Raw genomic sequence first — 27,388 nt, 5'->3', positions numbered from 1 at the left:
CGCGCTCCGCGCTCCCCGCCGCCGCCCCCGGCCCCGGCGACTTCCCGCCTACCCGGCTGGGTCTAGACCTGCCGCCGGCGCGGCACGAGGGGGAGGCGACGACGAAGCCGCCGTGCACCTGTGGAGCCGGCGGGGCGGCCGCGGGGGAGCCGCCCCCCCCGCTGCCCTGCCCCGCTGCCGCGGGACGCCCCCAGCCACGGCCCGGCCTGGCCGCGACCTCGGGCCCGGCCCGCCGGGGCCTCCCCCGCGGAGGCGGAGCGGCCCCGGCCGCCCGCCAGGACCCCGGCGGCCGTTAGAGGCGGCCGTTGAAAGCGGCAGTTAGAGGCGCCGGCCCGCCCCCGTCACACCGGTGGAGCCGCCTCATGGCCTCACCGTCCCGCCGTGCCCGCCGGCACTCAGGGGCTCGAGCCGAAGAGAGACACTCTTACCGCCATCTGCGGACCGACAGCACCTCCTACAGGGCCCGGCGCGCTCCGCCGAGGCGAGCGGAGGCGGGCCGGGCGGCGGGGCGGCAGCGGCTCCGCGGGGCAGCGCCTGCCGGGGGTCTCCCAGCCCGGGGCTCGCGCGCGCGCGGGCGCCTCTCCCCTCCGCGCAGACCTGCCGCCGCGTTCCTCGCTCCACCGCTGTCACCGCCGAGGCGGGTGGCGGAGGCCCCTGGAGCAACGGCTGCATGCCCAGCCCTACCCGCACCCCTCAGCCCACCGCGTGGATCCAGCTGGCCCACGGCAAGGCCTGAGAGCTGGAAAAGATTCCTCTACCTGTGCCACGCGCAACGAGTGTGGCAGGCCTGTAAAGAGGAGAGATTTCTTCGGAAAAGAAAAGATGCACACTCCAGTATTTATTTGTTATTGCTTGAATCTTTCAAGCTGCACTTAACATGAGAATGTTCTATCAGAATACGCCTTATTTCCCCAAACACATTACTCTCTGTCCTCTCTTATCCAGAGGAATAATAAATTCTTCACAAGAGTTTTTGTTTAGATTATCCTAACGGGCTTTCTAGCTGTCTCCTCCTGATCCTTCTAAATCAGAGCTTCCACACATACATTAATACAGGGCCTGGCTCTATAGAGCTGTGCATGCCCTTCAACTCTCAGCTACTTCAGCAAGAATGCCTGAACCAACCTAGTGCAAAGGCATTTTAAAGAGAAAGGTGACATCTCTTAATGGCTTACCTTTTTAAGCACATGTGAATGACTTCGAAAGATAGGCCAGGTCATTTCTATGTATATTACACTCCCTCTGATACTGAAAAATTTCTGTATGATGGTTTTAAGAAGCAGAAGTGGACTGGTAATAAAAGAAAGTACCATTTGTCTTGTGAGTGAGGAGGGCAAAAAGAAGTTGCTTGCCAGAATACTGAGTACGATGACACATTTTCACCCGTCCACTAACTAATATACCTCTACCTGCCACCCTGAAGAGGCAAAGAAACATTCCCTTTGCAGTAGGAAGAACACAGAAAAGTGTTGCCCTGTGCATTTGTACTGACTCAGAACTCTGGCAAAGGCGGCAATTCTTACTGTTTTTAAAGAATACGATACTTTATTATGGAAGTTCATCTTCATAACAATGTTTGCAGAAAATGGCTGGCAATCATGAAGAAAAATAAGGTTTTTTTCGTGAAAACAAAAGAATGAATATTTACATTAACTTTCACAAACAATGAAATACCTGAAACAGTCAAGGCAGTAAATATTCTTTTCATCTCTTGAGAGATTATTGAACAATAACTTGACATTGTACTGACATATATCAACAGGGGTTCAAGATGTTTAGATAGCCCTGACCAAGCTGTACACCGCAGGAGGTCAAAAAACGTCGGCTACACACTTATGTGAACTATGTCTCTCTGTTGTTTTAACTCATGAAATTGATCTCTTATGGGGAACTTTAGGAAAAATGTTTCAGTATGAAAAAAACCTCTACAATCTGATATTTTGACATCTGAAGCAGTGATTTTATCCAGAACTATCTCAAACGTCTGTTATCATTTAAAATATCCCAGGACTCTTCCCAAATTACTCTCTGATTCCCCTCACAGTTGCATCTAAACAGAAATCATTGTCAAAACCCAGAGTATCACATATTGCTCTGAAATATTTTAAAACACTAAAATCAGGTCTATGGTCTATGACTTACTGCATGTATACAAGAAATACTTACCAACAAGCATATTTATACTGTAAGAAAAATACAGTAACATTTGTACCTAATTTACAAATATTCCCACATTATAGAAATTATGCTGTTGGTTTTATGTAGGAAATGACAATTACAGAGATTGGAAAATGAGCAGCAATACATAACTGAGCCCTTGTTAAAGGTATTCATCAAAAATGGAGACATTTTTGTTTGCACCTGTCCCCTACACTATCTGTTTTTTTTCCTCTCCCAGCTTCTGCTTCTACTGCGTCTGCTGCTTTCTCTATGTTCCACTTTACCACACTTGTCTCCTCCATAGCTCTCTCTACATTTTTTCTTCTCTTTGTGCACGTCTGTGCTGGAGCTTCTGGTTTCATTTCTCCTGTGCCGTTCTTCACTGGGGCTTTGACTTGGATTTTTTCTTATCTGCCTTTGCCTTTTACTGCTGTGACTTGTGCAAGGGCTTCTCCCGCTCCTCTCATCCGTGCTTTGGCTTCTGCTATCCCTCTCCTTTCTTTCAGTCTCTCCCTTGTTGGTGCTATGGTATCTACTTTTGGACTTTCTTTCCCCCTCACAGGAGTGCCATTTGTTGTTCTCTGCAGAACTGTCTTGCTTTAAAAGTCTATACTTCTCCCTATCTTTGTCCTTGTTACCGTGACTACTGGAGAGATCTTCATAAAGTTTTTCCTTCCTAGTCTTTGCCTTTCCTTCTGAATCGCTGCTGCTAGCCTCTGAAAACTTGTCTTTTTTTCTTTTCTTAGAATACATCTTCTTTTGTGCTGCTTTATCTCTGCTGTCAGTCTCACTATCACTGCTGCTTACTGAAGTCTCACTGGAGGATGAGGAAGAAGACCTTGCCTTATGTTTCTTGTGTTTACTTCTGCTTTTTTTCTTTTGCTGCTTTTTCTTCTTTCTGTCTTTCTTTTTCTTTTTCTTCTCCAGACGATCCAATTTCCTTTTATTTTCAAAATAAAAGAGTAGAGCAATCAGATGTGTTAAGACATTTTAAAATGTAATGTCACTGTCTTTTGAAGTTCGCTACTTTAGATGACCTACACAGTAAATAGAGTATTTTCCATAAAAGCTTGTTGAATTTCTCTCCTTTCTGCAAAGTCTTATTTTAAAACTTATGACCTTGAGTTAACCATAGCTAGAAACCTCCTGTAATCCACAACGGTTCCCTCAAAATAGGAGGGATACAACTTTTTAAATTCCTTAATTTAGAAAAAATAGAAGAAATGTGAATTTGGGCATTCTAACTAAGAATACATTCAGCAGTGCTTTTCTTTCATGTCAACCTGCTTTGGAGACTTTGAAAATAATTTGCTGCTTTTTGTTTGTGCATTTTTATAATAAGAGATTTTGAAAATGAAAAATTGGCAATTAGTATTCATTTCCTAATAATGACAGAAACCGAGAATCTAAAGCCTACATCTCCACGTTCTCCAGGCAAATAATACTGATGTTTTCAATCATTTCTTCTGTCACAAATAGAAATTTGTGATTTCTAGCCAAAAGGACAATATTCTATCATGCGCACTACAGTCACTGCCATTTAACTGCTTTTACCTAGTTTTTAATTTCAACCCCTTGCTGTCTCCGTTCATTCTTCTCAAAGAATCAGTGACCAAAAAGTGAAAATACTTTCAGTGTATTCGAAAACATCACTTCAGACTCTTAGAATGTAAAGGACCTAAGTATTTACTGAACTTCAACTTTGAAAATATAAAGTACCGTGATTTAATAGTGTTGGGCCAACAAGTTCAAACAAAATATTTTTAAATGACTCAGACTACACAACGTTCGTTACTTAAAATGAACATAAAATATGTCCAGCATTTTCAGAGCATGACTTATCATATATACAAATATGATATGTACCTAGCTACTCATGTACCTGCCTATGCATTCACCTTCCCCCCTTTTTTCCTTTCCATGGACAGAATGTATTTTTAACCTAAAAGGCTGCCTGACTGCCATTTTAACTAGTGATACCTATAGGGGATCTATCAGGCAGTAGTTCGTATTTTCCATTTTAAACATTTCCAAGTTATTTTAAGATAATGTTGCAAATTAACAGAGGGAAAAAAAATGTGAGCCACCTTAAGCATATGAAGTCAGTAGGATGGAAGCAAGGAATGAAAACCTTAATCTTGCAGTTCTCATAAAAAGTTAATATGGGGAGCTCCCTCTGCTGGCTTAGTTGCATCAGCAAACTTTAAACCCCTCATCTAGAGCAGCGCTGAGCTATAACAACCTTGATGCTGGGACACGACATCAGGTTAAATTTAGCTGTACTGGAAAAGATATAAACTTTGCCAAGTTGTAAATCAGTAAGCAAGCACATATCATTTTTACTCCTGGAAGAAGATGCTGTAAACAAGAGAGTTCAAAATAATATTTTAAAATAGGAATTGACAGTATCTTCAATGAGCCAATGCACAGGTAGTACTAGAGTGCTTATTTCAGTAGCAGATAAATTAAAATGAAACTCAATCCAAAGGTATCAAAACTAGACTAGAAGAGCCAGATTAAAAAAAAACAACTGGATTAAGAAAAACCATGCTGCATAATGCCATTTGTGGTCAAGTATATTTTAAATTAAGTTGATTTTCTTCTGCCATGATGTTGCTAAATTCTTCAATGGTATAGGATAGTTACAATGACAAGCATGCACGAGAAAGCTATGGTGTCAGAATTACTGGCTATATAGATCCCCTCCACTAGGTACCACAATTACCTTAGAAGCTTCTGTTTTTGTTTGGTTGACAGTGATTTTAAAAATTCAACTTCTGGATCATCATCTCCTTCACTTGCAACATATTCCTAGGAAAATGTAGTAAGATATTAAGTCCTTAAATAAAAATAATCTCTTAATTCAGATTTCTGTATTAAATCTGACGTTTCTGTGTGTACCTTATATTTCCATAGGCACAAATACATTTAGTATTACCACATCAACTTAAGACTCTTTGGAAGGAGCCACATATTTGCTACAAAGAAGAAACACACTCTGTCTCAAAGAGAAGTAGATTCTATAATGCAGGCCAACAACCCTTATATCACTGTGATAAATTTAATATTGCCCATATGCTACCTGTCTTCTGGAATAAAATATAGCTTTGTTTAAATGCAAAGGGAGATCCGTCTGTAGAGACACAATGAATTGTCCATGTGCTCAGGCTTTTCAGGACGAGTGAGGGCTCTTGTCCCCAGTCTACTTCACCTTGGTCACCTAGTGGTTTGACTGTCTTGCTATATGAACAAATACTATTTCATGGTGACTCACTCAAGTAGCATATACAAATTGCTCATTTTACATTTTTATTAAAGCACCTCAATTAGAAATGTACCTTGAGAAGTCTAAATAAAGGCAATTAAATATTTTCACTCCAAATAACAACAGATGTAACAACAGTCAATTAAGTCAAAAATCTTCAGATATAGCATTCCTGGCAGTAATTATTTGTGATGCTTTCCTAAACTTCATCCAAAGGCTAGTATCGCAGAAGAGGTATGTGGCAAAATCCCTAACCATCCCCTTTTGTGAGAAATTCAATTTCTAGTCAGCCAGAGGAGGTATTTAATTCATTAAAGATGAGTTATAAAAAAATTTGCCATTTTGACTAAAACAAAGCTGGAAAACACAGTAAGTTTCTGGATATTTTTCCTCTAGTATAGCTATTCAGCTTTCCTATGGATATGCATATTGGAAAACATTAAGCAGCAATTCACAAGCAATCACATTTAGATTTATAGACATTTTCAGCTTACCGGTAAAAAGATCATTACCTGTGATGGATCATTTGCGGTCAAGTTTCTCCCCAGTACATTTCGTTTCAGTGCAAACCCACTGTTTCTCATCTCCGCTATTAGCTCTGAGGGGTGCATTGATGGCCCTGTTCACAAAAATCACAGTTTGAATGTACCATTTATATCTCTCTACCTTTTTTGGACTCCACAGTAGGAATTCAGTTGAAGCTTTGTTAAGTAAAATCACAGCTAAATCAACTCAATAATCTTCTGCTGGGCAAATAATCAGATACGATTTTCTAAAACAGCAGTCTGGAGATTCAGAATAGAAAATAATTGCATTTTTCTTTAAGTGCAAGGGGATTCTCTTATGTAACTTTGTCATGTTGAAAATAATATATTAAGTAAGTCTAGTAGTATATTTTTATTATAGTACAAAACAACATACGAAACCAAGAAAAAAGCATATTAGGTGAGACTTTCAAGTACCTCCTCTTCCCTAGAACAATGGGAAAATGCACTTCTAATATGCTATTAATATGGCATTTTTCATAATGACACAATTTTTTCACTTAAATGCAGAAAGTAACCAAGAAATTCGGTATATTTATGAAAAAACAATTAAATACATGAAAAATTAAACTATGTCCTTATTTACTGCAGGGACCCCCAAATGTGCTGGGTCTCTGGGCTGTTAATTTTAATGCTCCTCACAGGTCTCTGTTGTAATAGCTTGCGTTAGAGTAGGTGTTTGGGATTTGGCATGTTATCTTTGTTTGCAAACACCTACATAAGAGTAAAATGTGAGACATATTTTGGATCATTCAGCTTTGACTGCATGACTTATAAGCCCCATAACTCACTCTTTTGCCTGAATTAAATACTGTGATCATCAAGACCTCACGTACTCCTGCGATTAGATACTTTCCCCACCCTCAAGCACGCACTCTTTCGGTAGGTCACTTTCAGTAAATTTACTTACCAGTTCATTCACTAAACTCACTGTCAATTAATTAGCAATACTGTATAAGGTTAATCTGAATTATAAGGCATGTAAAATGAAGCACAAAGCACATGACTGCTAATACTTCAGTAAATTGATTGTAAATGATAAAATAAGCTAGTTTTATCAAATATATTGATCCTGTTTTGCAGTTTTAAGAGTTTCTTAGTTGTGGAGAAGAACAAAACTCACAAATTTTTGATACAGAAAAGTATGGAAAACAAACAAATTTTTAATATGGAAAACATAATAGCACTTTCTCAAAAAATGGCAAATAACTTTTTCAGTTCTTCTGCATACCACACTGCTTATAGAAACAGATCTATCTGCAAAGCAGGAATGAAGAAGATAACACTTGAAAAAATAATGGTTTAAGCAGCCTTTGCATTACTGACTTCCTCTTCACAAGTTTCTAATTTTTCCAGCCAGAAGAATTTTTTAAGGAAATACTTTTTAGCTCCTCATTGAGTTTAAGTGTTTGAGTTTAAGTAGAGGTGTATTTTTTTCCCTCATATATATTTTACCAAAAGTGTTTTTTCCTTTAAAATGCTACACTGTAACCCTAAGCTCAGTGATAGTTAATGAATGCGCATAAGTTGCTTTGCTTACATTTGTGCTTATTTCAGTTTTAAAAGACTCACTGAAGAGAGGAAAGGAACATAATTAAGTTTCTCAGCTCCTCAGTATCCCTGTACAAGCTTGCCAACATACAGATCTGTCCATGTCTGTACAGCATCAAAAGAGATTATATCTATCAGCAAACAATGGTGATAAAAATAGAAAGATATTTGCAGGAAAATCAGTAAGGCTCAGCACATCATAAGTTCTCAAAGATTTACTAAAAACGTAATTTAAATTACTCTTACTACAATTCCAAATTCACATATTTGGATGAAAAGAGGAAAGAGTGAGTCTTTTTGTTTGGAAGGGTTGCTTCCCCAGGTACCTCTGACAGGGATTTTTCCTGAGAAGATCTCAGAACTGAAATGGTGGCTGTACATGGCAGCACATTTTGAACTCAGCAAGTCACTTGCAGCTGATGATCTCAGGGCCATGTTTAGGGAAGTACACGCAAGAGCAGATCCCAGACAAAGCAAACTGGTCAACAAAAGGAATTCACAGGTCAAAAGCTATGGTAGTCAGAGATGTTACTGTAACCTTGCTCTGCTTGCCCAAATCTAATCTGGATGAACACCAAGATTAGACACAAACCTAACAACAGAATTTGTACCAGCTGATGTCTTGATTCAAAAAAAGCCATGTAAAGCAGTCATACAATACAATAAAATACTAAAACAAAAACAAGCCCTGTATAAAGAAGCGGAACAGAGACACACCTGTACAGTCACAAACGAAGATTTCACAATACCAAAGAAATCAAAACCTTTGACCAGATTAAATTTTATAATCCCCCTTTTATCCAAAGACTACGGCAGTAAGAGCCACTGCCTGTCAAAATAACATGACTAACTTACCAGGCCTTCCCCCTGCAGTATCTCAGAGCATTGCAAGCACTTTGATATGTGCCGAATACCTAGATACTCCCATTAGTGTAATCAGAAAAACAGCAGAATACAACTTGTCCAAACCTACATAGGAAATCTGGAAGAGAACGAGGACAGAACCCCTAATTTTATGGTTATTTACAAAGACTAGAGTCGGGATCAAGACAGGAGAGGCATAAAGGCATGGAGGCACATCTGCCTTCTAAAGCACAGTTCAAAACCATTTTCTAGAGTGAGACCTTTCAGGCCTTCTTTGTGCACAACCATGGGGAAGGAGGTAAGCAATTTCCCCCCCCCTTTTTTTACATAAAAAGCTTATCACGAATGCACAGCATTACTGATTTTTGTGCACTTCTGGCCAATCTATTTCAGTTGTTCTTTGAAGTATGGGTCAATACAAGTGAACAAGAGGCCGGTCGGAGTGGCTACTCAGGCCAGGATCCAACACAGAACTGCACGTTAACTTTTCAGTGGGCTTCCATATGCTTTTTAGAGGCGAAATCAGCATTAGGTTGAAAAAAAACAGGAACACACACTAAGTAAGCTTGGAAGGAAAGCAAATTAGGCTAAAAATAAATTCACATGAATTCTGCTTCCTTATTTATTAATGAGATTAGGGAGACATGTTCATAGCTCCATCTGCAATGTTTTAGACACAACATGGTCCTACCATAACAAGGACAAGTAACGAATCATTGTTACTCCTGTTTTGTGGACATACACAAATTATATCAAATGTACCTACAAAACCCTTAGAAAGTCAATTTTCAGTTTTTTGAAGTGGTTTGTGAAATAAGTGATTCCTGTTTTGGTCTCCCTATAATCGTGGTGAGGGAAACAGCAATTTAGGTTCAGCCAAGGCTTGTGAGGAAAAGCGAGAACCTTCTTGAAGCTTTATTACATAAATTTTTCTGTAACTACAGGTTTTAAAAAACAACACTAAGAAACAGATTTAGAAAACAAGTCTACTCTATAAAGTACATATAAACACAATCCCATTTTACAACTCTTGTGTGGTGATGCCAGCCAGGCATGACACAAGCATATTGACCACTATGGTTGATTACAGAGGACTCTTTTGTATCAGAAAATCTTTCTGGTTTAAAAGACATTAACAGTTTTGAGCGGGCTACACAGGGGAACCTGCTCAAACTTATTTTTTTGCACAGCTGATACCAATGAACTTCTCAGAAGTTCTGACACCTACTGACAGAAAGACTGCATTGCTACTTTTTTTTTTTGGAGGGGTAACATCACTAGACTACATAAGGATAATTCAATATCTGATCTGAGAAATCTAAGACTGTTTTGTATCTGGTTATAAATCCAGGCTGAGAAATTCGGTTAAGACAATAAAATTGATAATGGCTACACAGCTTAATATCAACCCTCTATTACTACATACTGTCTGTAACACAACACTAGAATCAAGAAAAGCTTTATTCTTATAATTGAATTCCTGCTCAGTGACTTTCTTTCCCACTCCTGCATCAGCAGACCACTCTTGATTTATACTTGAATGACTTTTGATAAACTGATCTGATTTTCCTTGAAACATCAGTGACAGTTTGAAGTCTTCTGGGATTCCTGGGCACAGTTTTTTTATGGGACAGCATTGAGGGTTGCAACACTTTTCTTTTTGGGCTTCTTCGTCACAGTCTTAATGGCTGTAGCTGCCTACACATGTGAGCAAACAATCACAATGCCACTTCCACACTACAAAATTAAATAGGAGATTTCTCCTGGATAATACAAACGAGAGAGACAAAAACAGTAGGAAAGACAAACACTGAACCTCACTTAACACAGGTCTGAAAAATTCCTAACGTCTCAGCAGTGTGCTGGGTTTCCTTATTTAGGAGCTAAAGCTTAGGCCTAGGAGCCACCACTGACTTGTTGGTAGAGGGCCTGCTCATTACTAGGTGACATAAAACTCGTGAATTGACTGTAGAGTCTTGCTGGTTGGAGCTGTGACTATGCCAGTTACCAAAAAGGTAAATCTTTTCAGCTTTATCTTTGGCTTATGACCTCACTTATGTCATCACCTTCCAAGATCTTCAGACAAAATAGGTATGAGGTATACCTTATAGCCATATATCTTCATTCAGTTAAGTTCCAACTAAGTCGTAAACTGCAAGACAGATGATAAGTTTGAGCTGAGAGGCTCTCAGTATGCTAAAATCTTGGGATCCGATGCTAGCTAAGTATTCTTGGCCAGTATCCACCAACTTGCAAAAATTCATGAGTACATCAGGAACAGAAAAATATAGTGTATTGCAAAAATTGATGTCCTCATATATTCATCCCTTACTTGGGAGATAGTCTGTACAGAAGCTGGTATGACCTCATACAGGTGAAAAGGTCTAGATATGACTGTCATGAGTTGATAAAAAGTTAGATATAAAAATCCTGTAAAAATAGCTGATTGCTGGGACTTCTAACAACCAGTCTCTCAGCATTCATCCATCAGCAAACTAAAAATAAGTTCAAACTTATAATCTGTTTCATCATCTGTTTTTTATCCTTTCTGAAACAAGTCAAATACAGTACCTTGCTATTTTTGAATATGACTATGTGTCAAGCTTATTTTCTGGAATTTTCATTTTGAAAGGAAAGAAAAAACCACACACTTTTAAACAAGTGTCATCTGGAAAAGTTTTAAACTAAAACATTAATCTTCTGTAAAATCCATAGTCACAGAAGAGCTTTTTACCACACGAGAATTAATTCATTGCATATCGATATACTTCTTTTTGTACATTAAGACAACTTAAGTTTTCTAGAGCTACAGTTACCTAAAATTTTATTAAGGGGTTACACAAAAGAGGCTCCACAGTTAAGAAGCAACAAAAGCTTTTTTTTATTTTTTCATGGCCTTTGTAATTTTCAAGAAAAAGTGTTTTCAAGCAAAGAGACTATAGTTTCTTCCTTCTCCTTATTTCTCACAGAAGCACTTATTGCATTACTCCTCTCTCTCTTCTTCTGCTTAAGATATTATTTAAGGTAAAAAAATCCAGTTAGCTCAGCTGACTCAGGAGTTGGAGCATAAAATCTGGAAACTCAACTCATTAAATGAAGTGTGAAAAGAAGGATTTTAGTCTTGCACAAAGTGCAACCTGAGCAGAACCTTAAATCAACAGATGTTGATGCATCTCTATAATATTCATACAATTAAGAAATAGAAGAGCGGTAAATAGAAGTTTTCTGAAGCCTATATGAGCCTCAATTATACTGGATTGCAGAAGAATATCATACTAGGATTTCTAGAACATATTGTCAATTTGCCTGTATAACAAAGAACACTCCAATTTCTTACTGCACTTAACCAAGATCAAATTAACAGAATTAATTCTATTAAACATCTTGGGGGGCAGGGGGAAATATAATTCAGGATTTCAATTACTAAATGCCTAACTTACAGAAAGCTCTCCTACCCCACCCTACAGCACCCTCCCCAGCCCAGAAACAAAATAAACGTATAGCTAAGACTGACATTTTAGATTCTGTCCATATTTCTCTTAAAGTTACACATGCAAAGGATGCATTTAATGCTTTGTTGTTGCCAGGATGTTTCTTTGAACATGCATGGGCAAAGAACTCGTCTTAGAAGAGCAATCCTAGCTGTAACACACCATCTAGCATCCCTCCATTAAAATGTCTAAAGCACATTTTTCAAATTATTCAATATTAGAGGACAATGTGCTAAAAATCTCTTTTCATAACAACTGTGATTAAATACCACTTTTTTCCTACAACAATTTCAGCGGCAGTAAGGACAGAACCATAATGTTATGATTGCCAGTATGTCCAAAAATAGCACTTTTACTTCTGTCTATTCGCAATGCAAAGTCTTGACAGTATCTGCTCAATTTATTGATAAAAGCTTCCACTGCTGTCAGCAGTGCAGATGAGCAAACTGAATTATTCTTTGCAATCAATTAAGTTTCTAATTAGATTTTGATTCTGGAATATGTACAGAAAGCAAAGAGGTAAGAAACGGTAAGAGTGTAACCACTAACCCCACCTATGACAGGGGAAATTATAGTAACCAATTGTACTTCCACAGTGGTTGCAGTTATGTATTGATATAAAAATTACTGAAAAAAGGCAGCAGATTCCTTATGGTGTCACTTTAACTACAACTTTTTGACCTACATTTTAACACATGCCCACTGTGTGTATATATCATCAAAACAGATACTATTTAGAACAGAGCTGGACTTTTCTCAAGCTTCCTTTTCCTAAGGAGAGGTTCTGGTGTGGGACAGCTTTTAGTTTATGTATGTGGTTATTTGAATCTAAATTAACACCACCATCATACCATTAGACTTCTGCTGATTTGGTGAAAGATATATAATTATTATGGACATAAATGTAAGATAAGTACACAGGTACATCTGCTATCCATACATCAGTCTCATATATTATACATCAGTATACTCTGCACCATCAAGTTTAAAAAGTCATGTATCAATCAAGGACAAGATATTTTCAAGGCTTATCCTTTTTACTACATAGATTCTGTTAACAAAGTAGGACTAAAGCATGTTGTCTTCTTTCTCTCTCATAGGCATCTTAGACAACATGATACCATAATTCTTCCAAAATTTAAATCTGGTCTTTTATGCAACAGTGATACTAAAGCTGTGCTCTGTTATTGCCAAAAATTAAATTGGCAACTACCACTCAGACTTTAAAACTGCCTTGTTAGTGATCTTTAAACAAAGCAAACAGGAACTTACTGAATTACCCATTAAAGATGAACTACACATCGCAGGCTCACAAACAGCATTTCACTGATCAAGGATAGCATAGCTGTGTGCAAGCATTCCTGAACTGGATTACAAGGGAAACTACTTAATGATCATTTTCAATGCTGCAATTGAGCTGCTCCTGGGTTTTTGCCACATCTGAAGGCAGAGTCCTGTGGTTCTGAACAACTCCTCTTAGTGTGGAGTCTTCTACATGAACTAAGTGTTGAAAACCCATTCTGCTGGCAGGTTTTGGCTTAGCACACACTTGCACAAAGCAGGAATGCGTTCTAAACTCAGAATACTGCCTTCTCTGGATGGTGGCAATGGCAGAACATTTGCATACAAGGGTTTGGGGATTTTGTTTTTAAAAGACAAACTGACTTTATAGCTAGCATAAACAGTTCTGGCAATACATTCAAACTTTTTTTGCCTTCTCTCTACGGTCCCATACATTCTTTTTCATATGGCTTAAAATAAAAGTGAACAACAATGTAAAAAATCACAGATTGAGCCTAATTATACTATCTTCTATGACCTTTTATTATTGTTGTGACAGAGGTAAGAGAATACCCTTTCATTTACCTAAAGGACAATAAGCTATTACCATGATTATGTGATCATGATCCTGGTCATGAAGAATGTAGCAAATTTATACTGTCTCCACTAATGCAGAACTGATCATTTTCTACTAATAATTTTCCCATCTATTTCAGAGATGGCTGCATTCAGACCATATTTACACTTCAAAGCAACAGCTGCAGTTGGCATTGAGGGAAAGCAACAAATATAAAAACTCTGTGACTCTTAATTAGCCTTACTTTGGAGGGTCTGTGGTTTAATTGATCACAGAATTTCAGCATAATGTACCACGCTTTTGTCAGAGGCATTTCAGAGAATCTTGAGTTTCCTTTTACTTTTTTTCTAAGAAGTAAAAACCATTTACATTATCAAACTGCTATATAAATCCATATTTCTTGTTTAAATGCTAAGCAGAACACTTCTAATAGAAATCTGTATTTTATGCACTTACATCAAATACTGAGACTTCTGAAACATAAAGGGAGGATTATTCTAAAATGTGACAGTTCTTAGACTAAGCAAAGATTTTATTAGGGTTCCTACTGTTCACAATCAAAGCACTCAGCTGCAGATCATAAAGGAAGGGTTCATATGCTATGCATTTCTACAGATGACCTTTTGTACAAATGTTCACGGTTAACATATTCAAATACCTTTTCTTTATGTTATTATAGATTCAAGAGAACACTTAAATCAATTCCTGCTTTCCTACTGGATGCAATGCAAGTTTTTATTTGTTGGGAAACAAGAAGGTACCAGATTTGTCACTGAAAAAAATGCAGCGAGATTATAGACATAATCTAATACAGACATAGATATCCTTTTTTACTATTTCCATATGACTGATAATTTTAATGATTATTACGGAAAGGAATTTCACCCAAAAGCGAAAGATCACTTGAACGCACTAAGTAATAGACTGGTTGAAAGCACAACCATAATTAATTCCAGGGCACTCAGGTAATGCAAACAAATGGTACCAACTCTAGGAGCTCTTCATGGGTCTTTAAATCTAACGAAGGCTGTGTTTACATAGACATGTCCAGAGTTTCTTTATCTTGATAGAACACAAGACACTAGATATACATGCGTGTTACTCTATTACATTTTTACCATTATTTGTCCAAATTTTCCATAACATGCAAATCACTTTCTTTTTCTTCCCTGTAATTCCACTGGAGGGATCATGTATGGAGCCAGTCAACCCTAAAACATTCAAAGCAGTCATTAGCAGATAAGGATGTCCAGCAATCTCCAGTTTGGGGTTTCACAGGCCAACAGCATAAGAACCCTATTTATCTTAACATCCCACTGTCTTCTAACCAGAGCATTTACAAAATTATCTCCCCCTTTGGGACACTAGTCTTTCATAAGATAGTAATAAATTATTTGAAAACAAAAAAGCTGCTTGGAAACAAATATGATAAAAATTGTAAACATTTAAGCTTGCATTGCTTTTTAGTAATCTCTTCCGCCCACCCTGGTTGAAAAGGACAGACTGCTTGCAGAAAAAATGTAGGGGGGGAGGTATTTAGTTTGCCCTAACTTCACCTGGCCAAGAAAGTTAGGGGCAATTTTGAAGTGAAATAACAAAACTATTTTGAAATAGTTTGTATAGAAAACCTATGAGTCTCTGTTCTAGTAATATCGAAGGCTTTTGAAGACCCACATGATGGAAATTTCATCGTCATTTTGCTTCTCTCTTCTATTCAAGAAGAACTACATGACTTGAGAGCACTTTGGTGTGAAAATAAGAAATTGGGTTCAGTGAAGAAATAAAAGGAATCTTGACTAGCAGTATTAGGCTGCAGAGCTACTCTTGGCAATAAGGAAAAATAATTAGCATGCTTAGTTTTTGTTTTGTTACTGTTCTGTTTGTTTGTTGTCAAATCACTGTCATCATCCTAATGCCGTCTCTGAAGACACATTTACTGAAACCATCCTTTTGTACTCCATCCCATACAAATCTTCACCAGGTCCAGCAATTTTGGGGGTTTCACTTAGCACTACTATGCTCTCTGATGCTCTGCATGAAGCTTCCCGGACTTAGCACTCCAGCCTATCATTTGTGAATAATCCTTCCGATTTTAGTATGGGACATACTAATACAAGTGAAACGAGATCCAGCATATGATAATGAAGACAAAAAATCCTTAGCTCCATTTCTTTGATTTAGTATATTTAACTGACATTTGTACCTCTCAGTGATAATATGCAGAGCTAAGATAAAATACATTGTTTTGTAAAATTAGTTAAGAACATTTAAAAAAAACTGCAATAGCAAAACAAAAAAACAAAACAAAACACCACAAGCACTATTTCTATTTGCAGGTTTGACTAAAATACTGTACGCGTGTGAGAAGACCCATTTTCTTCTGTGAAACTGGACAGTGGTATACTTAGATCCACTGTGACCACAGCCTGGAAGTCGTGCAGGTTTAGAACCAACATATGTGCAATATTTATAACAATTAGGTACAAGAATTTACACTTCAATTTACATCACCGATTTGACATGTTTTGTGTATGTGTGCACACTCCATATAGGAGTGACATTTTAGAATGAACACATTTCAAAGTTTATGAACCATCATGAACTACTGACCTACCAGGAAATCAAAAGCTGTGGTCTGAACTCCCCAAAAAGCACTAAAAGCACAAAATCAACAGATACCACTGGTGAATGATAAAAAACAACTGTAAAAACAGGCAAACTTTTAGGATCTAGTGACCTGGTTTTATGTTGGCAAATAATACCTATTTTATACATGACTATACAAACACAGGCACACAAAGTCATAACCACAAATGATATTTCCACCTTGTCCAAACTTGAAAGTTAGGATTTCATCAGGAAAGAATATTCTAAATCAGTTCAGCTCAAAGAAGCATTTTGATTGCCTAATTTAACACTGTAAAGGAGAAGTAAATCTTATAAGTTGGTCTGTAAGCCTCACAGCTGGAACGTTCTAACACTACTTTGCAGTTTCCAGTGATCAAAGTAAGTTACTTTTTATCTAAAACTAAGAATTTCATAATGGAAATAATGCAACACCAGGGGGTGCAGTTATCATGAAATAATTACACTCCTGGGAGATTACAGACAAGGCTGTACCACAGGGGTGTGATTATCCCATGATAACCACATCTACTGAAATTGCCTTATTGCAAAAATAATCTCTATTCACTGGTGAGATATTATTCAATAGGCACTTTAATGGTAAGATTATTATTTTTTTTAGCATGAATTACCAAATAGATTAGTAAAATGGTCCCAGAAGCAAAATAACCAAGACACTAAGCCTAACTAATGGGTACTGACTGTAACTATTTTTCTGTTTGCTGTAGCACTGCAGTATATTTCAGATCTTGAAAAATAGCTGTCTCTTCTCACAGAACACAGTTCTGTGCCACAGGCACATGCTTTAACCCTGCAGCATTTCCACTGGAGTAATCTGAAGGCAATGACTGCTCTCTGCATACAAGATACTCAACACCGAATCCAAAACAGCAATGCCAATCATTTTATGCGCAAAGAGGAAGATTACAGCACAGTCCTCACCTAAGAGAACAAATTCAGAGACAAACATCTTTCTGCTGAACTAAGAGAATCACAGCTTGCAAGGTTTTTCTTTCCAAAAATTCCATGCTGGTGGTTATTTTACAATGCTTGAAAAACTGTACACTGACGATTAATAACTCTTCTTTTTCCTCACAGAGAAACAGAACAAAGACTTCAGATAATGCAACTCCATCACACACAGAAGTTTCATTTTCATTCATTTTTAACTCAAACATTTCCTTTGAGGATGAAAAGTAGTTTCAGCCCAGATAAGACATTTTGTGTTGCTCTCTTCCTGAAGGAAGAGGAAATTAAAATAAAACACATGCTGAACTTGCATCAAGTGCTCTTGAACATTTCCATTGTGTGTTGAGATACATTATTTATATAACTGCCAAAGGAAACTATAATGGCAATTAAAAGTCAAGTGCACTATTCTCAAATATATGAGAATTAAATAAATAGGAATTTTTTGAAAGCATCTTCTAATAGCAGACTACTCTGGAAAACTTGTGTCAACAAAACATCAAGAGATGCTGAAACTATGAAAATTCTGCTTTGTGGCATATCATAATACACAGCACTAATTCACTGTTCTGTTCACATACTACTTCCTTCCCTTTAACATGACCTGCTCATCTGGATGGAACAGTTTCTGCATTATTTAAACTTCTTTTCCTTCAAATAGGAGCCTTAATCTTATTGAAACTCAGTGATTTGGGCAATTAAAAATATGAAAAGATAAAAAACTATCACCCTTTGGACTTTCACTATACTGAAGATACCATTTCAAACAAGATATCTGATGGCCTAGTTTTGGGAGGAAGAAAGGGAAAGACAGGAAAGGGCTGGGTTTGTCATTTTTACTCAATAATTTGGCTATGCTAATAAAACAGTTTTTTTCCTCATTTTCTGCCAAAAGCTTTTGCTTTTGACCAACAAGAAAGATGAAAAATTCCCTCCAAGTAGGTAAGTACCAACCCTTTTTGCATGCATAAGGATTTGTTAGCAATAATATTTGCCACCACTGTTTTCTTTCCAGGTTAACTTTGTTCAGTAATGTTTCTGAGAGCAGTGGCCCTTCTACACTGAAGACTTTCAAAGACTTGAAAGTTATTACACTACTGATTCCAGACATGAGTCTAATTAGGATATAAGATACTTCTGTGGTCCTAAACTTGTGCGTATGAGATGTTTCAGTCCTTCCTTAGGGCAGAATATATGAAGCTCCTATCATTTCTGTTTTGTGGACAGAAACATATTTGGGTAAACGCACAAACTCATCAGTAAACAAGACAAAATCATTTATCTTCCTATGCATTAAGTGTGCTTCTCTCAGCAGAACAACGAGGTTCAGAAGAACAAGACCAGTAAGAAGTCACCTACTGGGTAACACAGGGGAAGCCAGGCCATCTCCTAAAAGCTGCTCACGCAGCAATTAGTGATGTGGAGGTATCTGGAACACCAGACAGGGGACCAGGAGGCAGAGGCTCCCCAAGCACAGACCGCTTCGGGATTCGCGACCAGCCTGCAGGCTCTGCAGCACACCACCTAGCGTCTTCCACCCCAGGCTGATACCTGGTGTGCTCTGCCAAAGAAGGGGGATTTGCACAGTTGTAACAATGTTCAGCACAAGATCAGGACAGAAGTTAAGAAACCTAACCTAAAGAGGGTAACGCAACTACCACGCGCTGTCCAGAAAAAGTGATTTCATTCTGTTTTGGCAAAAAACGATGCCAGATCATCTTTTATCAGAGGGAATAAAGTGCTACCAAGTAAATCATTCCAGGCAACACTGAGCTCTTTTCCTATCAAAAAAACTTTAGATTTGCCCTTCTTTTTTTTTTTTTTCCCCCAATCAGTTTCAATGATACATAGCCTAAATTGGGTAATAACCTAAAACTAATACAATTAGTTTCTTAAACTAACTGGAGTCCTAGTCAATTGATTATCATACTAAAATTCTTTAATTTTTTATTATATCTCTGTATTTCTCAGATAATTATATCCCTTCGTTTATGAGATGATGTTTATATTTCACTTTCCTGACACAAACTAGGAACAAGCTTTCAAAGATGGGGTTCCTACATATGGAATTACTTCCTGACCTTTAAAAGTGTTACTTGCTTTGATAATTTTGCCCAACATTTTTCAATTCTCTCTTGAGAGCTGGTTGCAAATATATGTGAACACTATTGGAAGCAAAGAAAAATATGTTAGCACCCACATCGCACATCTGGCTATTAAAAAAAACAATTAAACATGCCTTCTGGATCTGCTGTACACTCTACCCAATCTCGCTCCATCCTTGACATCCCTACTCATCGTTCTCTTCAGAGAGGCCTGTGATTTCTTCTACACTCTAGAGATGAATGTACGGCTTCTGAAAATTGTCCTTTAGAGTTCAGACCTTACCAAAAAAATTACAAAGCCACTTGGCTTGTGCTGGCAACTACAATAAATGAAAACTCTGGATTATTTACATGATTTCTATCAGTTTTCTAAGCACAAGAAGAGACATTTGTGACATGGAGGGGGGTGGGGGAGGGGGAGAGAAAAAGGGAATTCAAGTGCTTGCGTTTTTTTTTAAACGTAATCCTCAGTTTGTCAAACACAGAAAGGTTTCATGAAAAGACAATATCATAAAAAAGTCTCTGACCAGTTACAGAGCAGTGTTTCCTGCAATTCTGGCCAATCTATATAAGAATGCTGTGGCAAGAGACATTCCCACAGTACTGTAAAGCAGTCTGCTAATACATTAAGAATTTAGTCTAGAGACGCATACAGAAGAGCCACTTCGGAGCAGGAGTGCGTGTGACACTGCCAACTGGACAGAGCTCTCAGCAGCGCCAAGCCAATTACTTACTTCGGTCCCAGACAACACAGGACTGGCTCCAGGGTTTAGTTCAAAAAATTCTATTTATACATGACATATACTTTAATATACCATGTAGATGAATTATGGTCTTAAGAGAATCAGTGAATTCAATTCGGGTCCTCACTTAGCCATAGTGTTTCATCTACGTATATGTAATTTTCAGAAGTCTCACATGAGTGTAATTTAGCTCTTATTAAATCAGATGAAGATTTAGAAAAGTTGATGAAAGGATTGCATGCCTGAGGTTAGAAAAAGCAGACAACCTTTTATCGGTTGATCTAATTAAAGATATTACCATTTCTCTATAAGCCTTGTATCTTCCATTAAATCAAGAACTTACAATTGTTTTAAACTTCACCTGCAGTGTTTTACATATAGTTTCCCTGAAAGGAAGAAAGAGCAAGTAGCAGTATCATTACAGCTGACTATTCAAATCCAAGAACACAGTGTCTTACAAATTATATATACAAACCGTGATCTGTCGCCCACCCCTACTCCCTGAAATCCTTCCTCTCAGCCTATTAAAACATCTGGGCTCAGCATAGCACACTTTAAGTTCGGGAATTGAAAACGTGAGAGCACTTGCACAGCCTGAGAACAGAGAGAGTTTTACAGCACCTTCCTTCATGAAAAGTACAATCGTAGGTGCTAAATCCCTCTCTTCAGTCTTAAAACAACTGGAAAGCTACCCAGCGAACATCTTTCTGACTAGGAAATGCTCACAGCAGTCAAACATTTCTTACAGCTAGATAGTTCAGTTAGCTTTGAAGCAAGCACTTAGTCTTACACAGACACTGCAAAGTGTCCTTATTGCACTGTTATGAATAATGAGCCCATTTTCAAATTTTGTACAAGAACATACAAATATTTTCAAATTTCCCAGCAAGCACTTAAAAATTGCCCATATCATTTGAACTGAAAAAAAAAAAATTGGAATTCTACAGCATGAAAGTATGTCTTATATGTGACAGCTGCACAATATAATTCTACCACCACCACCAGCAAACTCTCCATGCACAGTTTCTTCTAAGATAAGAATGAGGTAAGAAAATGATTTAATGTTTATAAGTTATAAAGAAAGGCATGAATATAAAGGCAGAGAATGACAACTACAGGACCGTCAACATAATGGTATAATCATCAGACAACGCCTAAAAGCAGAGTAGTGTAAGAGGCGCTATATCCTTTAACTTAAGTCTTCTGAGGCTTCATCTCAAAGAAATGACATGTATCTAGGTGTTCTAACTCCAAAAGATAAGACAAGATGTAATATGGAATAAAACTAAGAGCTACCAAATAAAATAGATAACTTCTATTTTACTATCTTTCCTCAGGTTATCAAGTGTGCAATTGTAATAGTATTCCTGCAAAGCTGAATACACAACACGTGATCATAAGTGCAATAGGGAAACCCTGAAGACTCGCCCATGTTACCAGATACTGTTTTAATGTATCACAATTTTAAGAATACTAAAAATATTACAATCTTGGGTCAACTTACAGAAAGCAAAGCACTCGTAACAGAAGTGTTACTGTAGGCAAACAATATTCAGTTTGAATGATTACATCCACTGCTTTAAAACTCACTTAATACTAAATGACACATGGTTTTAACTAACAGGAAAACTAATAGAGGGAAAAAAAAAAAGTGTAGCTCATGAAGCAACAGAAAGCCAAATGAAAGGAAACAAAGCATTTGAAAAGATAAGCTTCAATTTCTTGCCCATTTATAAAAGCATTTCGTATGATTAATAAATAAATAAATAAAACAAAGCCTCTCCTTTTTCCCCAAATGGTTTACAAAAATGTACTGATGTATTCTCAAGTTTCCAAACAGTATTCCTGAATTTGAACTGGCACAGTCTTTGATAGTCTATTCGTTAATTATTTTTGTGACACAGATATTGTTGTTCTGATACAGAGTCTCATGGCAGCTTCTGAATTTCTGCCACAGAAAGATCAAAGCAACGGTCATTGCAAACTGTTTTTTAAAATCATGTTACTAACTGGAAAATTAGACCCCTAGCATTTGAAATAATTAACTTGAAATTGTGGATACTACTTTTGGAATAAAGAAGCCTTTTCCCCATTTCATCAACCATTTGATACATGGTAAACTTAAATCTTCCAAAACTAAACCTGACAAATTCCTCCAAAATTTATAACCAGCATCTTTGAAAGAAATTCAGTGCCTACCTGAACCATCAGTGGAGACTGAACTTGCATTAATTCCGGAAAGGCCAAACAAAGGACATTCTCGATCAGTGTTTACATGACCCCACTTGTGGCATTTAATACATCTCACATTCCGCACCTAAAAGGAGAAAATAAACAATTGACAGAATTTAGTTAACAATACAACTTAACATTCAGAGAAATGTCTATGTTATTATGCAAAAGGAAGGCTTTTAAACTCACTGAGAAACAGACGATAAAATTAAGAGAGTCCATGTGCATGTTCTGCAGTTAGATAATATTTGAAATAACCCAAGACATCCACAGAGTGAAATTTATGTAACTTGCCTGGATACCAAATGGCTGATCTCTGATATTCATATCATCCTTAGCATATCTGTTATACAAACACAAAAAGAAAACACAGATTAAATCTTCAATTAAAAAAAAAATATATATATGTGTGTGTATGAACGTATAGGAGTGTACATATATATATGTATGTACGAAACTACTCTAAGTCCTGCTACTGTTAAGCGTGCACCCATTTCGGAGAGATACTTCTGGTAAGCTTTAGTTTTAATGTGTTTTCAAATATGGGTGTAAAATTCAAACAAAAACTACGTTTATCAAGGAAAGGGTTCCAGGTTTACAGGTTTAACTAATTAAGTGCAGAGACATGAAAGAATTATACAAATGACTTGCTTGAATACAAAAAAAGTAAAAGTAAAGGAAGTAAAAGAAAAGGATGTCAAGATTAAGTAAGAAAAAATAATTATTTTATTTGGGTAAAATCCAGATATCTTACTTTTCCCGAGGGGCGACTTTTTGCCATTCAAATTTGTATTCAGTCTCTCCTTCTTGCTGTAAAATATAAAACATGGGAAGGCTGAAATTTATTATATATTTTAAGTAAGTAGGAAGAAAACATTAAGAAATGATGTAATAAATTACCTCTTTAGTTTCTTCTGTAGATTATCAGAAATCACGGAAAAAAAAAAAAAGAGATGATACATTAATTATACATGTAACATACAGCTGGTATCTAATCTGGAGACAAAAGATTTTATGGTTTATCCTAATACAATAGTACAATAGTACTTTTATTTAAATAGAGAGCACTAATAAATACTCAACCTCCAGTATATTCAATTACAAATCCTGTAATACTGAAATCATCTTTTAACCGTATTGCTTAAACATACAAGCACTAAAAATCTTAAAAGCTTGCAAAGGAAACATTGTACAACAGGAGAGCAGGAATATCCAGGAACTGCATATTTTGCAAAGATTGCTTTTTTTAGGTTCAGATAGAGAAGAATGAGTTTCACAGTCACTTCATTCTGCACAAAATAGTGGTTATAGAGGGAGTTTCCCATTTTAGTAGGTTATCATTAGTTTTATAAACACACCTGCTTAGAATTTAGTATATGAAGTCTGGCAGATAAGCCTGATCCATATTTCTCAAGATAAATAAGTACATGTCTTGCAGTACAGTACTCTGTTAGAATGTGCTTCTTCACTGGCTGATTTATAAAATGGAAATTGTAGTTTATGAAAGCTTTTCCTCTCCAAGAGTTTTAATGTACTTTCTAGCAGGCACGGGCTTACAGTAAAGCAAGTTACATTTATATTAAATTTAATTCTTGGTTAAAAGGATCTCATAAAGCAACCAAGAACTTGTTAATAAAAATCAATGTGCCACTTATTGTGTCAGTCCCATGGGCCCATACTTATCTGTGTAGTTTCATGTTTTAAAAGTTTCACATACCAGGGAAAGAGTATTTATTTTCAAATAAAACAAAACACACTGGCTATAAAGGAAATGCATCTCTATCAACAGATTAAAAAATTCAAAATATAAAATTTCAGCTTTGCAGGGCTGGTATCGCTAGACTTTGTAGCTAGTGAAAAGAGAATGGAGCCTGAGCTTTCTTCAGAAGGTAATTTAGAAAGGGTCTAACTTAAAGCCTTTGTATCATCACTGAAGAGTCTTTTCTTTTCTTTAGCTGGAAAGGAAGCCTGGGCTGCATGTTAGCTTTAAAAAATTATTCCTCTTCTAGTAAATCAGCACAACAGCTTTGCAGGACAACTTGTTTTTTCCCCTTCTTACAAAAGTAGTTTAAGAATTATTAGCAACAATACCTACGTTTAAAATTAGCTTTAAACATAAAAAAAAATTATTTGCAAAGATAATTAGTTTAAAATTACATTTGCTCTGAGTATAAGGGATAAGTTTAAGAGTTTTTAAAAGAGAAATAATTGCAAAACTTGCTCTACAAGAATAAGCCTATCCAAGCATTTCCAAGGGTTTCAGTTAGAGTTGGAAATATGCACTTTAAGGGGAACACTCTTCGAATGTGTTTTTCTACTACCTTTTCTTAATTCTGCCCTTGCTCATACCAATCATTTAATTTTAGCAAAGTCTGAATATATCCACCAGGTATTTATTAACTCCTGTTTATGGATCTACCACATACAGTCTTAGTCAGACCCATCAGAATCAGGTCATCTAGCACTTTTGATTATAGACTCTCCATCTCTATTTATAAAACTTTAGCAAGTTAGCTGCTTACCTTGACATTTTCTATGCCTGACATGCGTCAAGCTGAGTTTTGGGCAGAACTTTTAAGCAAAAATGGCTCTGCTCTTTCTAAAAAGGAGAGTAAGCCAGAACACAGGATTGTATTCAGCTTTGATAAAACAAAACTCAGAGCCATTGTGTTGGTCTACTCTTCCTCATCCAAAGGCTTTATAACTGGCAAAGGAAACACCTTTATTTAAGGAGAGAACCCCTGCTGCTGCTGTGAAAAATATTTTATCTTTTTCTTCCTTTCACATCAAACTGTTCCTTAAAAAGTATTTCTTAGTTTGGGAGAAATTAAAGTTGTGAGATGAAAATTATTAAATGCTACTTATCATTGCATATTCCCCACCAGAAAAACAAAAAGTCATACCTTCTAGTATTACCTCACTACGAGTACATTATTTTAAAATAAAAGAGTCTGTGCTTATTTCTTTGGAGGATTTTTAGCTTTGCAATGCTGTCTGCTCAAGATCAAGAAACCAGAGTACCTTTCTTTGCTCCAGGTGGGGCCTCATACATGAAATTAAGACCATTCTTCACACGCTCATCACCCATAAGCAATCTAAATGAAGAAGACTGAGTTTGAGGTGTTATACACAAAACATTCACATTAGTATTACTTATTTAAAAAAATCAGACATGAAATGTGCACAAGGAAATTGTCACCGTGACTGGGAATTTCTCATTGGTTTTCAGTACCAGAAGTCGAGTATCGAAGAACTGAGGGCCCAGCCAATACTTCTGCATGCTCCACTGTGTACCAAAAATCACATGTTTCAATCACAACTGAAACATAACTCTGTGTCCACAGATTATGGAAGACAGATTTCTGCATGATCCAAATGTTGCTATACAAGTTTACCTGCTGCTTTCTTAAATGTAACATACAGTGAAATGGATTAAATGACTCACACAAACTACTTGGAAAACTGATGATAAGGTCATAAGAAGTTCTTACAACCTCTGCTTAAGTAGACACCAATTTATTAGTCACTGTCCTCTTCCGTTACTAAGATCAGTGGGAGACAGTGCTTCAGATAACCCACAACGAGATGTCCCTCACTGCCACGGAGAGAAAAGAAGAGACGGTAGGAGGAAGTGTGTGATGTAACACCAATTCTCACCTATTATCATAGGATTCCTGTTCTTTAAGATACTGTTGCATTAATTCTTCTTGTTTCTTCTTATCATATGATATTTTCTGTTCCGCCATCCATACCTAGTTAAAACAAGTAAGTTTCCACTTTAAACAAACAAAAAAACCCACAACATTCATGTATGTGAAACACTGGGAAAGGATGGGCACACCATGCCAGATGGGGATTTTCCCGAGAAGTATGTGGTGTCCATCCAGAGAACCAGATATTCAGAAGCTGGAGCCAGAAAAAGGAGATAGTTATATGAACGTGTGAGAAAGAAAACTGAAAGCTTTTAATATACAGCTTTTTTCCCTGCCTCTTCCTCCCCCTATTTATTTAATGTGAGTTTCTCCAAATCAAACTTAATGTTCTAGGCAGGATAGCTTTCTCATTACAGATTAGCTTATGCTGAGAAATATGTATTGCAAATAAGAATATTCCAGAAAGACAAGGTGCGATTAACTGCTTAATTTCAAATTCACACCTAACTTCAACTGGAATAATTCTTACAAGCTGATAATCCAATGCAAAAGAGCACCCTGAGTAGCTGCCAAATGTACTTTTCCTCACTACAGCAGACAAACGAGTCCATCCTTACTTAACGTTTTGACAAAACTTATGTTACATACTAATCCAGCTGCCTGGGGAAAAAAAAAAAAAAAAGCAGTTTCCTGTGGTCTGCATATCGCCACGTGACATCCCACTGCATCCCGAAGCAGAGCTTGCTTCTTGCGGCATAGGCCGAAACCGTGCAAAACGAAGTGAGATTGGTGCGCCCTAAAATCCCGCAGTAGAATTTGTACGGAGTTAACTCCCGGGGGAAAAAAAAAAAAAGTTTACGGACTGTTTCGGTAAAGCACGACAGGGAGGAGACTAGACACGAGGCAACTTCAGAGACGCTGCTGACAAAACCGCACCGGCTGCCGCCTGCCGGAGCAGCGGGGCGGGCAGGGCCGTCACCGCCGCAGGGCGGTTGTGCGGGGCGGCGCGGCGCGGGCCCCCCCCGGCCCGGCCCGGCCCGGCTTCCCGCCGGCCCGCCCCCCCCCACTGGCCCCGCGGCAACGGCTCCCGGCCCCGGCCGCCTCCCCCGGGGCCGGGGAGGGCGGCGGGCGCCGCGTCGCGTCGCGTCCCCTCGCTCGCTCGCTCGCCTTTTTGATGTTGGACTTCGAGGCGGGGTGGAAGTCCTTCTTGCACATGAAGTTGGCGAACGACTTCCCCATGGCGGCGGCGAGGACAGAGCCGCGGGCTTCCGGCACGGACCCTCCGCCGGCCGCCTGCGCCGGGCCTTCCGGGCGGTGGGCGGGCCTT

General features: G+C 37.9%; 1 protein-coding gene across 1 annotated transcript; it reads right to left on the bottom strand.

The window, feature by feature from the left end:
- Nucleotides 1-1,523: 1,523 nt before the first annotated feature.
- On the bottom strand, nt 1,524-27,366 carry CIR1 (corepressor interacting with RBPJ, CIR1). The gene is made up of 10 exons (XM_067299041.1): nt 27,229-27,366; nt 26,066-26,160; nt 25,430-25,503; nt 23,309-23,322; nt 23,163-23,218; nt 22,703-22,751; nt 22,376-22,493; nt 5,938-6,044; nt 4,886-4,971; nt 1,524-3,100 (listed from the first exon to the last, which is right to left on the bottom strand). Exons 1-10 carry the CDS (start codon nt 27,298-27,300, stop codon nt 2,374-2,376), a joined length of 1,398 nt encoding a protein of 465 aa, XP_067155142.1. The 5' UTR covers nt 27,301-27,366; the 3' UTR covers nt 1,524-2,373.
- Between the last annotated feature and the right edge of the window lie 22 nt (nt 27,367-27,388).

The sequence above is a fragment of the Apteryx mantelli genome, chromosome 6, assembly GCF_036417845.1.
Source record: "Apteryx mantelli isolate bAptMan1 chromosome 6, bAptMan1.hap1, whole genome shotgun sequence".
Taxonomy (NCBI): Eukaryota; Metazoa; Chordata; class Aves; order Apterygiformes; family Apterygidae; genus Apteryx; species Apteryx mantelli.
Note: the sequence above shows the minus strand (reverse complement) of the source record. Positions and strands in the feature narration are given on the sequence as shown.